The sequence below is a fragment of the Myiozetetes cayanensis genome, unplaced genomic scaffold (genome assembly GCF_022539395.1).
Source record: "Myiozetetes cayanensis isolate MyiCay16 unplaced genomic scaffold, myiCay2020 scf259, whole genome shotgun sequence".
Lineage (NCBI taxonomy): Eukaryota > Metazoa > Chordata > Aves > Passeriformes > Tyrannidae > Myiozetetes > Myiozetetes cayanensis.
The window spans coordinates 46090-62874 of NW_026087476.1; the positions used below are offsets into that span (position 1 = coordinate 46090).

At 44.2% G+C, this 16785-nt stretch overlaps 1 protein-coding gene across 1 annotated transcript in view; it reads right to left on the bottom strand.

The window, feature by feature from the left end:
* The window catches only part of LOC126642863 (homer protein homolog 1-like), a gene marked incomplete at its 3' end in the record, with an annotated part of 59035 nt that extends 43107 nt beyond the window's left edge, over positions 1–15928 (bottom strand). The window contains exon 1 of the mRNA XM_050320864.1: positions 15863–15928. Within this exon, the coding sequence (XP_050176821.1) occupies positions 15863–15898 (36 nt within the window). The remainder of the gene's footprint in view (positions 1–15862) is intronic.
* Between the last annotated feature and the right edge of the window lie 857 nt (positions 15929–16785).

The window sequence follows — 16785 nt, forward strand, 5'->3', positions numbered from 1 at the left end:
AGAATAGATTTTTTTTCTCTTGTTATGTACAGAATGAAAGTGTCTTCCAGAATACAGCTTCTGCTAATATAAACAAAAAATTACCTCTATTCAATTATATACTGGGTCCACTAAAACCAACTAAAGTTTGGATTTTGACAGTACTTTCATCACATTAAAGTTTCTCTAACATATTGTAAATCTGTGATGGGGAACTGTCCAGTTGACTTAAACTATGTCAGGATAGTCTTATAATGACACCAATGGGTTGCAATTAACTAAAACATTGATGGTTATTACAGTTATAACCAGCCAACATGAACAAGAAAGACTAGCCATAAAACCAGATATGTGTATTGGAAGTGAAATGCAGGCATGCTTTCTCATCTGTCTGGTGCTACTAAGAGTTTCAGTCACATTTGTTAAATAATTCACAGCCCTTTTAATAAAACACTGGTTAGTAGGTGCTCTGTAACACCCATGTGAAAATGAATGTCCTTAAAACTTCCCAGAAAATAGTATACACTGTGAGCACAACAGTTCAGGAAGAATCTTTCTTGCATGCTGCCATGGTTTAACCCCAGCTGGCATACTAAGTACCACAGTCTCATTTTCATTCCTCCCCCACCCCACCCTGGTGGGATGGGGAAGAGAATCAGAAAAAGGTAAAACCCATGGGATAAGAACACTAAAATAATTGAAACAAAATAAAATATTTTACTACTACCAATGATGATAATATTGACAATAATAATAATAATAGCAATTAAATTGAGAGGGTGAGAGATGACTAAGACTCAAGAAAAACAAGTTCTTTTTTCAAAATCAAATACAACTGCTGATTGATGCCCAGCCAGTCCCTGAGCAGTGATCAGCCCATCCCGGCCAACTCCCCCCAGTTTATATACTGAGCGTGACATTCTATGCTATAGAATATCCCTTTGGCCAGTTTGGGTCAGATGTCCCAGCTATGCTCCCTCCCACTTTGTGCACCTCCTCACTGGCAGAGCATGGGAAAATGAAAAATCCTTGACTTAGGGTAAGCATTACTTAGCAACAACCAAAACATCAGTGTGTTCTCAATATTATTCTCATACTAAATCAAAACCACAGCACTGTACCAGCTACTGTGAAGAAAATGAACTCTATCCCAGCCTAAATCAGGACACATGCCAGTTGTTGTGCTCCAAAGATTATTGTCAATATGGGTCCTACTGTCTCACAATATAGAGTTGGGAATCTTTTGAACATCAGTGTGCATGTGCTTTGTTCTGCTTCCATGAAACCATAACCCCTACCTTACTCCCAGCATTTCAAAGCCAGTGATTACTGTAGAATCCTAGAGCAGCAAAAAAATTCACAGGGTCCAAACCAACTTCTCTGTTGATAAAGAAATCTTACTCTTTGAATAGTAGGGCTGACTCATAGACAATAACAACATTTTCTCAGGATGGTAACAGTGAGAAACTTCAGCATCAGAGAGACTGAGTGTAGGAACAAGTTAAGTCAACAGCACCTGCATTCAGTTAATTAGGATCAAAAAGGAGTGTTTTGGCCTTGACTGGTGTTTTTGATAGAGAGTGCTGTGTTCTCAAAGCGGAACACAGCTTAATGGTCTGCATGCTGTGCATGTTTTTCCTGTGGCTGAAAACAGTCAAACATGATACAAGTGTGAATGTGTGGAATCAAAACACCAGTTTAGCAAGATCCTGGGAATTCTGGTTAACTGAATGAAAACATCAGGTGCTGTTTACAAAGGAGCCCTAATAAAAGGGGAATGCTGAAAAGGATTGGCGGACAAATCCTGAAATTGAACTGTGTGGTGTGCAACTCCATTTCTTCTCAATGCCCATATTTGTCATTTCTGGTGACTCCATCGTGCGACCTGCATTATGGGACCCTTTTTCAGCACCCACAACTTGATGGAGGTGGTAAGTGCCAGCATTTCATCCCATTAGTGGAGCCTGTGGGAGAGGAATCTGCGGAGTCATCTCATAATAATGGGGCAGGGAATTTCCCAAGAACACAGACTTTATTTGAAGATTTTTGTTGCAGTATGCTTTTAGGATATAAAAGAATGCAGAAGTTTGTAATGTTGTTAAAGTGTCCACGTTTCCAAGATGGTGATTGTAAGCCTTTGTGTAACCCTTCTTGTTCCCAAAACCCTTTGGAATGTCTAAGAGATACCTGGAAACTCACCTATTGGCTCTTAACCCTTTCTTGTAATTGGTTGGTTTGTAACACCTCCCTTCCTCCCAGAAACCTTATAAGCTGCGGGAAAACTTGAATAAACTCTCTCTGCCTGCATGTCTCCTGCCTGGCTGACGGCCCCATGGTCCCTCTGGAGGGCCATGAGGCGCCGCAGGGTGAAGGGGGGAGGGAGCACGTTCTCCCTCGGAGCAAGGGGTAAAAGGAAAAGCCTCTTGTTCCGGGGTTCACCCTCCCCATCCACTCAGCGCTCATCAGATTTTTGCAACGGATACTGAATGTAGCATGACATAAGGTTACAGATGAGCAACATTTACTTTTGTGCATGCTTTGCAACTGTTGAAATCCTGATATAGGGACAAAGGGACAATGATGGCAATATTATATTTAAATTTGGACACCTTGAAAATGCACTCTTTTAGACTTGTTCTATGACCTCTTCAGGGAGAAGGAAGATATATTACCTGCCATTTCTATCTGCTCTGCTGATCGAACTATTTATATCCCCTGCTGACGGGGGCTTTAGGACCTCTGGTGAGGGCTCGGTCTTCTACCTTTACTCATGATAATCTCCCTCCGGCAGCGGAGGGGTCTCTCTCCTGCCTTTAATCATGGTAATTTACCTCTGGTGGGGGATTCCCCTGCCCCATCCTTAATCATGGTGGTTTTCACAAAATGTAACTGCTTTTGGCTGCAGCCCACTGCGCCAGGGCCAGGCTACTGCGTGGGATGCCACAAGGGGCAGTGGGGCCTGAGCAGTGGCAAGGGGTAGCCGAAGGAATCAGTGCCACCTGACACTACCCCCCACACCACCTCTCCCTGCACGCTGCCCAGTGCTGTCGTGCAAGTACCCTATGATGGCAGTGGCAGCCAGAAAAAATCACTGCCCAACTGCTTTTCCCCCCCTGCCCCTCTCTGCGCACTGCCATAGTGGCCCCCCTGCTTCCCCTCCCCGAACCTCCAGGCTCCACGGTTGCCAACGTGTCGGGCCTGAATTTCAATCATGAAACTGAAATAAGAGGAGGAAGGAGAGAAAGAAAGGAAGGGGAAAGAAAAAGAAGAGAAAAAAAAAAAGGTGGGAACTTGGATGCATGAATCATCTGAAGAATGGACATGCAGCATTGGAACTGTAGGAAATAAATAAGGTGGTTTTATTACAAGCAGGAGTTTCCATAGTTGCCTCCTGTCGAGATGCCTGGAAGTCATGTTGTTTGGGGAGTTGGGGAGTCATTTTGTAGTCAGGGACTGGCGAGCTGCCTGCAGTTACTTATTGCTGCTTGCAGGTCTGCTTGCAGTTGTTTGTTGCTGCTTGCAAGTCTGCCTACAGTTACTTACTGCTGTTTACTTGTTGCTGCTTACAGTTACCTACAGTTACAGTGTGAAGGTGGGCCGGAAAGTATGTAAGGCAGGGAGACCAGTCTGGGCTCACTGCCAAGGGACCACGTGGCCAGGACAAGGAAAAAATATGATAGGTCGGGAAAGACAACCAATGGACTCACGAAGGAAGGTGCAAGCCGGCCTTGAGAGACCCAATCGAATTCAAGAAGAGGCCTATATCACCTTTTAAGGAAGAAAAGGAGCAGGGCTCACCATGGGAGGAGTGAGGGAGTGGTTATGTAAATCAAGAAACCTTAAAAGGACTCGTCCATCCCATTCCCAGGGTGCTCAAACTTGGTCACGAGGCCAGTGCACCCAGCGCACTGAAATTAAAGTTCTTTTTTTCACTTTATTTGGCCGTCTTTGAAAGTTTAATTAGAGATATTTCTACCAGAACCATTGAATCTATTTGGTAATTTAGGTGCCTATAACTTTGTTCTTGGTAACTTTAAAAAAGGAAGTTATTTATACAGTGTTTTGTGCTTTAAACCAACAAGCACCTAGTCCTAGGTACATGCGTACAATTGGATGCGCTCACGCATATGCCATAGTCAAGATTTAAAGAAAAAAGTTAAGAATAATACTATAATTGAGGAAAAAAAATGTTAAAACTTCAGATTGATTGACTGATTTCTGCCTGTGTCAGGGACCTGAGTCGTGTCTGAGACCCTGCCCTAGTTCGTCCATGGTTGTGCTCGTTGATGTAGCATGGGAAAATATTGTATAGTTTCACTGTTGGGAACTTGACTTTTGGAAAAGAAACAACAGAGCCATTGTTGGCACGGAGTTGGTATCACAAGCCATCGTGGTCTTGGTTCATGCACTGGCCACATGTGAGCTGATGTCACAATTGGAAAATTCCACTTCTTTGAGAGGGATATAAGAGGTGGTTCTGGGTTGGATGGGGAGAGGATGAGATGCACACTACTTTGATCCTGGGAATGCCCTGAAAGGTGCATTGCTTGCCTGCCCCTCCTGCCGAGTACCATGATCCATCTCCTTCTCCTGCTCAGCAGCTTTTCAGAAATTCAGGGGTCAGTATGTATTAATTGCTATCGCAAGTACAAGGATAAAGTTGCTTTGCTTACACCCTTCGTGTCTCAGTGTTTGTGATTTTGTGAATCCTCACGAACCTAGAGCAATGCCAGATTATTTGTTGTCTTAAATTATGTACTTGTAGATTGTTTTGATATGTGTTTAAATCTTCCTTGAAAATACAACTGATAGAAAACAATGTAACAAAGAAAAAAAGAAAAAAGAAAAAAAGAAAAAAAGAAAAACCACACCCCAAAACCTTAAATATAATCTCATCACCTGTGCCTATCCCAGGTGCAAGAAATGTGTACTCTGTATTAAAAACCATACTTTTAAAACAAAAAAGAGGGAATATGACACCCCTGTAGCAATTAGACAAAGCCGTATTTACCTTTAATTTTTTATATTTGGATTAATAGGTATTGTACAAAAACCCACAAGAAGATACCTAATGACAAGGTCCTATCTAGTTGTTAGTATGGGGAAGGGATATGCTTGTGTCTCCTGCAGGACCCCGCTGGCTTCCAGCACATTTGATGAAACCTTATCATGAGTGGGACAGACCTGACATGCAATCCAATTCTGCAGATGCAGAGGCTGTCCCTCAGAGACTCCCAGAAGGAGACCAGTGAATGCTGAGCAGCACAAGGCCATCTTGGATGTTACATGGAAGAAAATATTCTAGGGATAATTCACTATGTCTACGAACTCTTACTAACTGGTATAATGACTCAGTCATGGTGTGTATCACTCATATGATTTCTTGGCCGCACCTGATGTTGTGATTCGTGTGACTAACAATACCTTTGACATCACTGTAAGTAATCCTTATTATTTTAGTTGTATCACAAATCAAAGCATATCTACTCTCAATTTATCATTAAAAGTTCCCATGCGCAGAAGGGCCGAACTGTGGCTCCCAGTGAACCTAACCAGAAGTTGGGAGGATGATGCAGGACACAGTAAATTAATGAAACTGTTAACACAATCAAGAAATCATCATTGGATGGCTAATTGCTTTTATCATCTCTGCAGTAATCATGGCAGCTACTGCAGCCATGGCTACTGCTGCATTGGCCCATTTGGTGCAGGTCACGCATACAGTGGCCAGTGTATTCGGTAATACGTCAGCATCAATAACAGATTTTTTAATAATTTGTCTCTTTATGATGTTTTAAGTCCTCTGGAAGCACATCAGACAAGCCCAAAGACAAGAAGCCCAGGTCCTGGCCCTCTTTGCAGTGAACTCTGTGTGTCAAAAGAAAAAAGGGGGAACCAAGTACTAGTCTCCCAAACTTGAGATATTCTAGAAGTCAAATCCAGACTATACTACTTGTATGAGATGGCTGCCTGGATGGATATTAAAGTGAATAGTCATGGAGTTTACTTAGCATCCTTTCCTTCTGCTGAGATTTAGGTAGCACTAGAACACAGCTACCATTGTAACATGCCAGATTTTAAGCCACAAGATGCCCAGAGTGGTTACTTTTATTTAAGACTTTTAAAAAACCTTTAGTTCATTATTACCTTGAATTAATGTCCAGAGAAAACACTACTATGCTTTCTCTAAGAAAATTTCTTTTAATTTAGTGAGAAAAACAGACATTTTGGCAAAAGATTTTACAGGGATAACATAACCAAAGAAAACCATTTCACTAAAACACCCAGCACAAAAGCCGAATCCACAAAAGCACCTACCATAAAACAATCAATACACTAGCTTTAACAAAACAGAATTAACTGGTTTTAAGTTACCCACAAGAAGAAAAGAGCAAAGGAAAAAACAGATTAAAAAAATAAAGAAGGAAGAAACTAAGAGAGAAGGAGAGAGAGAGGAGAGAAAAATAGTTACCACCAAAATCTGATGGCTCACAGGGTGGCAATCAAAAGAGATAACTCCACATGGAACCTTGTGTTCCTGCTTTTATATAGTTTGGCCATGCCTCCCAGGTAGGACATCCAGTGTTCTCCTGGCCAAAATGAGGTGTGCTGCAGCCAATGCTCCAGGGGGCATGGTGTGGGTGGGCTACTAGGCAGGCCTTCCTTGACAGGCAGCACAGCCACATGGCTCCTGTGGCTATGTTAGCTGCAGGCCATGTGCTTGCTGGCTCTGCCACATGCTCTCAGCAGGCCTTATCATATGCCTGCAGGTTTAGGCCCAGCCCTTCCCTGCCCCCACACACACCCACAGTTACTTGGCTCCAACCCATATGAATATATAATTCAGTGAGATTTGAATCCATTGTCTCACAACCATCAACATCAAATTTTCTCTGAATTCTACAAGATAAGTCTGAAAAATTTACAGGCGAGGGCCCAACTAAGCCCACAGCTTCCATGTGCATATGCTGATTCTCAGATGAAGCTAGGGAGAGGACTATTGCAAGAAAGTTCAGAACACATTGTATTGTAATGTAGAAAGGCAAGCAAAGATATTACAGTGCATATGAATTAAACAAAACTGGTATCTTCTGCAGCAGCTTTGACAGCTTCACTATGCTGACATTAAATTGGAAGAGCAAACCTGGATGTAGCTTAGGATGTCAAACAGGCAGTTCTCTCTGATAACCTTTGCCTCAAAATGCAAGTTTTGGCTACCATTGTGAACAACTCCTGGAAAATTTTGGAATCCTGAAAGTTTACATTTGAATCAACAAGATTTGTTGTGTGACTAGAGAATCATCTCCAGCATTAATTGTCCACAAAACTTCTCCTCAGAGGTTCATATAGGAGAAGTTGGTCAATGAAATCACTGGTAATTCAGTCATCCTCCTTTCTTTAGGCATATGGTTTTGTTACGATCCGATTATTAGAGATGTCTCTGCCTGAAGGTGCAAATGAGATCATATTCTGAAGTCAATAGTACAGATTTTATTTAACAGTAAATAAGGGGTTCAAGGAAGGAGAGAGATATAGTGGAAAGAGGCGCAGGAGGGAAGAGAGTGTCTTCTCAGTGGTTGCAGACTGTATCTGTTAAGTGGGGGGGGGAAATCTCCAAAACTCCCATTTCATGGTGTTTATGTTGTGCAAAGGCTAGGTAGAAATGCCCCTGTACCTCCCCTGGATGATGTAATGGGAATTTCATGAGTCTTTGAAGCCTTCTAAGATGTTACAGATGTCTTACTTCAGCATAGTTGAATCAATCAAGGCCCTTTATGGTCCATCATCTGAGATGAATAACTCAGGCTAAGTGTGAATGACTTTGATGCTCCCCAGAGGGGTTTTCACAGCTGAGTCATCATGTAAGGGAGGATATTGGCATGATAAGAAGGACTTTCCCACCTTGTAGGATTTGCCTCTTATCAGCCTCTTCCCTTATCTGGAAATCCAGTTTGTAGCTTCAGGTATGCACACCCTTCTGCACCTGGGAGGTCAGTCTGTGTAGCATTAGCAAAGCAGCCATCCGATTGTTTGAGCCATTAGCACCAGTGTCTTACAGCACTCGGTGGTTACTGCAGGTGGTCAAATGTTAGCAGTTCAGTCTCTTACACTTGTGGATACATTCTTCTCCTTTGACCTGGACAATAGTACCAATTTATCTCAAGGTCCTTTCTCAGTCCAAATTAGTAGGCATATTCAGGGAGGGGTGGACTTCAGTAGATGAGCAACCCATCATTGCAGTTTGCTACAGTGGACAAAAGTCTTTTGGTGATCTTAACAATGTTTAAGCTATTAACCATTTCAGTCTCTGACAGGCTGAGGGCCCAAATAAAGCCAGCAGGCTTGCACTTGCACCAAGGCCTCCAACTGACCTCATGGGAAACATCTGCCTATACCACATAGAAGAGTTAGCGTGAGACAGCAGAGGTGGACTTCTCAGAAAGGAGCTGTTCTGGAACTCTGTTTTTCTTGTATGCTTGTCTTCTTGTGTATTGTTAGTGCCTGGAAGTCCTCCTTTTGAAATAACCTGGTGGAAGTCCAGAACAGAACTGTGCAAGTTCACCTAATGTTCAATCTCTCTTGGTGTGTATCTCAGTTTAATGAGACAGAAGTGTTTTGCTAAGAAGGATGAGTTATGAGGAAGACCAGAACTCCTCCCTCTAAGCAATTGTAAATCTGAAATCAGGAGGCTACAATTGAGGAAGCGTGGAGAAAGGAAAAAATAACAGCCCTTTATTAAAGGATATATGTATATTGGCAGAACAACAAAAGAACACAAAAAACCACAACTGAACAATGATCCTATACCCAAAAATCCCCTTTTAAAAAAAAAAGGTAAACAGCTCAGTACGTTTTTTGCGGTTTTTTGGCAAAATTCTAACCACAGTCAGCAGAGGGTGCTGTTGGATCTCTGGAGGTGCAGAGCCTGCAGTACTCTGTGTTGGCCAACAGGGGGCGCTGTTGGGTTCTGGCGGTCTCTGCGTGAGTGCCCCAGTGTGCAGGAGAAGCCAAAAATGGAGATCTTCCCTCCCACACCGAGAAGGGGAAAGAGGAGAAACGCGATTCTTCCCATGAAAACTCACACTGTCTGCAGCTGGCTGTGTGACTTCCCCTTTTTTGTCGATGTGCACAAAACCACTGCCAAAACACGGGAGCAGAGGAGGGAAAAAGGGTGACCTCCTCCCCAAAAAGTTCCTCTCCGATGAAGTCCAAGCAGGTCCAGGATGGGGGCAGAACAGGGCGCAGGCAAACTGGAGCCAGAAAACAGCCAGACGGCCAGGATGAGAACAAAGTAACCTTGGAGCTTTTCCAACCCACACCTTGCCTCAGTTAAGGCAAAAAAAAGAAGTGTGTCCTATTTCCCAGGAGAGGGAAAGAAAGAAGAAAAACAACTCCTCACCCCTCCCCACAGACTTTTGAGGACCATCAGCTTGAAATGTGGATCTACTGGCTAGTTCTTTTGTGTGGGTCAGTCACCCAAGGCAAACTAACCTACTCCATTCAACATCTTTCTTTTACAGTGGGGCAGGGGGGAGGAAAAAATTCCCTGCTTAGTTTCTTTTTTTTTTTTTTAGAACAAGAAAACCTATGACAGTGTGGAAGCTGTCAAAAGTAACATGCTTGAAATTATTTATTCAAAGGACAGGGTAGAAAAGAGTCTTCCTCCTACCTCAAGCTCTAGCTATGTTTCTTTGCTTAAGCCCTAGTTCCATCCATTGCTTAATTAATTTGAACTCGTATCACAGATTTGAGAGTGTGGGTAATTTTGCCACTGATGTAGCTTCCTCAGTGCAGAACCAGGACTCTGAGGACAGGAACTTATGACCTCTGAGCAACAGGCAGGTTTAAAGCCTGCAGGACTGGCATTTGCTGCCATGACAGTGGCATATCTGGTTGTAAATTAACCCAGCATAAAACCCAACTCGTTTTCAGCTGAGACTGCTCACTACATCAGCTGACCACATGGGATGGCTACACAAAAGAGAACTCAGAACAGGCTTCCTGGACCAATTGTTCACCCAACATATGGACTTCTCTATCTGCATGCTGCACATTTTGTCCAGAAGGATACTGTGAGAGTATTGAAAGCTTTGCTAAATTCCAAATAACCTACATCTATTGGCTTCCCTTGGTCAACTAGATGGGTGACCTTGTCATAAAAGGAAATAAATTAGTTAAGGAGGACTTGTGCCTCGTGAACCAGTGCTGGCTGTGATCAATGGCTGTGTTGTCTCTCAAGTGTTTTTCAAGAACTCCCAGAATAACCTTCTCCATTACCAGGCACTGAAGTGAGACTGACAGGCAAGTAATTGCCAGGGGCTTCCTTCTTACCTTTTGTGGTGAGTTGACCTTGGCTGGACGCAAACATTGTTAATAACAAATGCCCCTCCTCCCTTCCTCCTCCTTCCCTTAGCTTTTGTATCTGACCTGATGTCATATGGTATGGAATATCCCTTTGGTTAGTTTGGGTCAACTGACCTACTTGTGTACCCTCCCAGGATCTTGCCCTTGATGGGCAGGAGAGGAGTATTAAGAGACAATGCTGATGCTGTGCCAGTGCTGTTCAGCAGTAACCAAAACACTGGTGTGTTATCAAAACCTTTCTGGCTACTAATGCAAAGCACAGTACTGTTGCGGGTCAAGGCAGGATCACAACATGATTTCATGATACCAGCTCTTTATTACAACAGTGCTGCTACTCTTATACAGTTCTGGATAACACACGTATACGCACCATTGGTTTACCACTAACATAACAACTCATGATTGGACATAGCCACACATGTCCGAACACAACAGGTCAGCATTCCTGACAGGAAACCCATTCTGTGTTACAGTCCTTACTGTCCGTGGTTAACCCTCTGCCAGGTGTAAGAGTTCCATCTTCGATATCTCAACTTACAGAGAGCCCAGAACCAACTGGGTTCCCCCACACAGCACTGTGAGGACTGCTATGGGAAAATGAACTCCATCTCAGCCAGAGCTATTGCAATATGGTTCCCTGACTGGGAATCAAACCTGGGGCGTGGCAGTAAAAGAGCCGAATCCTGACCACTACACAAATAAAGAGATAAGCAGTGCATCTGAGAAACTCTGTGTCCCACACAGGAGCTTGCTACTTGATAGCTACTATTACTATAGCATGCAATATATATATATATATAACTGCCTTTGTCTCACCCCACGTTCGGGCACCAAAAAGACTGTAGTTGGTTGACCCTGACTGCATACCAGGTGCCCACCAAGCTACTGTATCACACCCCCCTGCAACTAGAGAGAGGAGAGAAAATATAACAAAGGGTTCATGAGTTGAGATAAAGACTGGGAGAGATCACTCACTGATTACCATCATGGGCAAAAAAGACTTGAAGTGGGGATATTAATTAAATTTATTAGTAACAGAGTCAGAGCAGGATAATGAGAAGTAAAAATTTTACCTCCTCCCCCTCAGTGGCACAGGGAGACAGAGAAGGGGGGTTATGGTCAGTTCATCACAGGTTGTTCCTGCTACTGCTCAGAGAGAGGAGTCTTTCCCCTGCTCCAGCGTGGCGTCTCTCCCATAGAAGACAGTTCTTCATGAACTGCTGCAATGTGGACCACTTTTCCACAGGGTGCAGTCCTTCAGACACAGGCTGCTCCAGCGTGGGTCCCTCACAGGGCCACAAGTCTTAGGAAAACCTGCTCCTCTCTCCACAGGTCAGCAGATCCCTGCAAGGACCCTGTTCCAGAAAGGGCCTCCCACGGGGGTCACGGCCTCCTTTCAGGCATCCACCTGCTCTGGCGTGGGCCTCCTCTATGGACTGCAGATGGATCTCTGCATCCCTGTGGACCTCCATAGGCTGCAGGGGGACAGCTACTTCACTATGGTCTTCACCACAGGCTGCAGGGGAACCTCAGCTCTGGCACCTGGAGTACCTCCTTCTCCACTGACCTTGGTGTCTTCAGAATTTTTCACATGTTCTCCCTCCGCTCTTCTCTGGCTGCAATTTCATCTCTGCAATAACTTTTTTCCTTCTTAAAATATGTTATCACAGAGGTATTGCTATCATTCCTGATTGTCTCAGCCTTGGTCAGCAGTGGGTCCATCCTAGAGCTGTCTGGCATTGGCTCAGCAGGACATGGGGGAAGCTTCTAGCAACTTCTCACAGAAGCCACCCCTGTATCTCCCTCACTACCAAAACCTGGCCACACAAACCCAATACACATTTCTTGAAAATTGGGGCAACATTTGCCAGCTTCCAGTAAACTGGGGCCTTCCCAGATTCCCAGTAATCAAGAGAGGTCTCACAATGGCATCGACCAGCTCTTCCAGTATCCTGGGATGAATCCCATCAGGCCCTATAGATTTATATACACCCAGCTGGAGCAACAAGTCTCAAACAAGTTCAGGGTTGGTTTGGAGTTTATCATCCCCTCAGTCATAGTCTCCCAACACAGGGCTCTGGGGGTCCCAGGGCCCATCATCGGTACTAAAGACAGAGGTGAAGAAGGCAGTAGTCTTCACTTTGTCTACATCCCTATTTTTGAGGTGACCAACCTCATCAAGTAATGGACCAATGCTATTTCTGGTTTTTATTTTGCTCTTAACATATTTTTAAAAAGCCCTTTTTGTTGTCCTTCACAATGCTGGCCAGCTCAAACTCTAATTGAGCTTTGGCCACATGAATTTCATCTCTACAGTGGTGAACAGCATCTCTGTAGTCCTCCTCTGTCACGTGTCCTTGCTTCCAATGTCCATATACTTTTCTGCGTAATTCTAAAAGGAGATACCTGCTCATCCATGCCAGCCTTCTGCCCCACTTGATTGACTTCCAGCACTTTGGAATTGCCTGCTCCTGCACTTTTAAGAGATGACTGTGAAAAAGTGACCAGTACTCATGGACTCCAGTACCTTCAAAAGCAGATTCCCAGGAGATCTTACTAACTAGCTCCTTCAGCAACCCAAAGTCTACTCTTCCCAAATCCAGGGTCAAAGTTTTGCTGGCACTTTTTCTCCTGTTGCCATCAATTTTAAATTCAACTACTTCATGGTTACTGTGACCAAGAAAGTCACTTATCACCAATTGACCCATGAGTCTGTCCCTGTTTACAAACAAGACCTGTGCTTACAGGCCTTACTTAAAACCTGTATTTGCATCAAAATGATTATCACTTTAATGTATGACTAGTTTATTTTACAACAGTCATTAAGATGTAATGATCATTGAATAACACTGATGGGAGACTTGATTCAGAAATAATATATACAAGGCTCATGGAACTTACAGACTTGAAAACGACTCTTTTCCAGAGTCTCCTCTTGTTTCAGATGAGCAAAAATTATTGTACTTTTTTCCAAATCTTGTATCTGTGAAAACATTATCAGAGAATAAACTAGTACTGCAGTATGCTACCTAATCTCCTTTCTTTTCTCAGTGACTGCCAGAGATTGAATAGAAAAGACAGCAGGATTCTGGGAATAATCTTAATGCATGCATACAATGTTACTGGAGAAATATAGGAGTCTTCCTTTGTCTTAGTTTAACAAGATTACAACTTAAAAATTAAGAGACTTCAGGTGGAAGTGTGGAAAAGGAAAAGAAACAACGTTTTATTTACAAAAATATAAATAAATAACAAATGGTGCAATCAAAAACTTTCAGAAGAAACAAAACAAAGTCCCAAATCCCCAGGTGTGTGGGGGAGAGAAACCCACAACAACCTGGGGAGGGGTGGGGGAAAAGGCAGGACTGTCCCGGCAATTCAGGAAGCTGCTCGCAGCCACGTGTGTTTGCAGCCAGCAATGAGAAAAAACAACAAGTCCTTTTCCCACAGGCAGTCTTGAAAGCAGAATACCTCACTCTGAGATGGGTCGGTCTCTCTCAGTCATTCTCCACGAGGTGTCCCGTGGGGAAAAAAAGCTTCCTCTCAGGGAAAAAAAGAGCAAGACAGCCAAAAACTGGGTTCCTGCTCTGTCTGGTCCCAGACAAAACCCCAAAAGCCCCCGAACAAAGGACTTCCCAGCTATCTCCGCCACCACTGTGTTTTCCCTCGAGACGTCCCCCTCCCTGGTCCTGCGCTACCCCAGATGTGTGGCTCTGCTCTGCCCCCACTCCCATCCTGGAAGAAACAGATGGAGGGAAGTGGGGGCACGACATTGGGAAAAAAAACCCATGACATCCTTCCATCACCTAGGAGAAAGAAGTACTAAAACACATTCTCCAGACTGAACAGACCAAGTGACATCAACTGCTTCTCGTATGGCTTCCCCTTCAGACCCTTCACAATCTTCATTGCACTGCTTTGGACACTCTAATGGTGTAATATCTTTTTTATATTGTGGTGACAAAACTACCCACAGTACTCAAGGTGAGCCTGCACCAGCACAGAGTAGAGCGGGACAATCACCTCCTTTAACAGGTTGGCAATGCTGTGCTTGATGCACCCCAGGACACAGTTGGCCCTCCTGGTTGCCAGGGCACACTGCTGACTCATATTCAACTTGCCATTGAGCAAGACCCCCAGGTCCCTTTCTGCAGAGCTGCTCTCCAGCCTCTCTTTCCCTAGTCTATACACACAACAAGGGTTGCTCTGTCCCAGGTGCAGAATTCGGCACTTGCCCTTGTTGAACTTCATAGGGTTGGTGATTGCCCATCTCTCTAATTTGTCAAGGTCTCTCTGCAGGGCCTCCCTGCTCTCAAGGGAGTTGAGAGCTCCTCCCAAATTAGTGTCATCAGCAAACTTACTTAGTATTCCTACTAGTGACTGGATGCCAGCCTGATGTTACCCCATTCACTATTAATTACCCTTTGTGCCTGACCTGTGATCCATTTGCTTACCCATCATTTAACACGGTCATCCAACTGCGTGCTGGACATTTTGTCCAGAAGGATACTGTGAGAGACAATATCAAAAGTTTTGCTGAAGTCCAAAAAGATTGCATCTACTGACTTACTTAAATCAACTAGGTGAGTTACCTTGTCATAGAAGGAAATCAGGTTCAAAAAACAGGATTTTTCCCCTCATGCAGCTGTGCTGTCTTTGACAATGACTGCATTGTCCTCCAGGTGTTTTTCAATACCTCCCAGAATAATCTTCTCCATGATTTTACTGGGCACTGAAGTGAGACTGACAGGCCTGTAGTTTCCAGGGTCCTCCTTCTTGCCCTTGAAATTTGGGACAACGTTTGCCAACTTCCAGTCAGCTGGGATCTCTCCAGATTCCCAAGACTACTCAAAAATCATTGAGAGAGGTTTTGAGATGACATCAGCATGCTCTTTGAGGATCCTTGGATGAATCTCATCAAACCTCATAGATTTGTAGGGATCCAGATAGAACAGTAGATCCTGCACAACTTCAGGGTCAACTGAGAGTTGATCATTCTCTCAGTCATGGTCCTCCAGCTCAGAGCACTGAGACCCCCATGGTCCATCATCCATGTTGAATACAGAGGCAAAGAAGGCATTAAACAGCTCTGCCTTATCTCTGTCCCTGTTTGTGAGGTGACCATCCTCATCCTGTAACAAACCAATGTTATTTCTACACTGCCTTCTGCCATTAATATATTTGAAAAAACTCTTTTTATTGTCCCCCACATTTCTGGCCAGCTTCAACTCCAACTGAACTTTGGACAAAAGAATTTTCTCCCTACAGCAGCAAGCACCATCTCTGTATTCTTCCCATGTCACTTGACCTTGCTTCTACTGGGCATATGCCTGCCTTTTTTGCCTTATTTCCAAGAGCAGATCTCTGCTCAGCCATGCCGGGTTTCTGCCTTGCCTGCTGGACTTCCGACATTTGTAATTGCCTGCTCATGTGCCCTTAGGAGGTGATGTTTAAAAAGTGACCAGCACTGATGGACTCCGACACCTGCAAAAACATTTTCCCAGGTGACTTTACTTACTAGTTCTCTGAGCAACCTGAAGTCTGCTCTCCTCATGTCCAGAGCTGAGGCTTTGCTGGCACTTTTCCTCCTGTCAACAGAGATTTTAAATTCTATTACTTCATGATCACTGTAGTCAAGACAGCCACCAATCTCCACTTTGCTTAGGAGATCCGTTCGGTTGACAAGTAGGGCATCTTTTGTTGTCGGCTTCCTTAGGATCTGTTCCAAAAAGTTGTCATCCAGGTTTTTGCTGTATTCTGCACCTGGGATGGGGCAATCCAGGATGTATGTACAGACTGGGGAATTAGATGCTGGAAAGCAGTGCTGCAGAAAGGGACCTGGGGGTCCTGGTTGACAGAAAGTGGAATAAGAGTCAGCAGTGTGCCCTGGCAGCCAGAAGGGCCAACCATGTCCTGGGGTGCATCAGGCAAAGTATCACCAACCTGTCAAGGGAGGGGATTGTCCCACTCTACTCTACCCTGGTGTGGCCTCACCTTCACTATTGTGTGCAGTTTTGGTCACTGGAATATAAGAAAGATATTAAGTTACTAGAGAGTGTCCAAAGGAGGGCAACAAAGATGGTGAAAGGCCTTGAGGGGAAGCAGTATGAGGAGTAGCTGAGGTCACTTGGTCTGTTCAACCTGGTGAAAAGGAGACTGAGGGGAGACCTGATCGCAGTCTACAACTTTCTCATGAGGGGAAGAGGAGGGGCAGACACTGATCTCTTCTCCGTGGTTACCAGTGAGAGGACCCAAGGGAATGGCCTGAAGTTGTGTCAAAGGAAGTTTAGGTTAGATATTAGAAAGCGGTTCTTTACCCAGAGGGTGGTTGGGCACTGGAACAGGCTCCCAAGGGAAGTGGTCACGGCACCAATCCTGACAGAGTTCAAGAGGCTGTGTGATCCACTCTGTTGACAAGCAGCAGATCAAGGAGGGTACCTT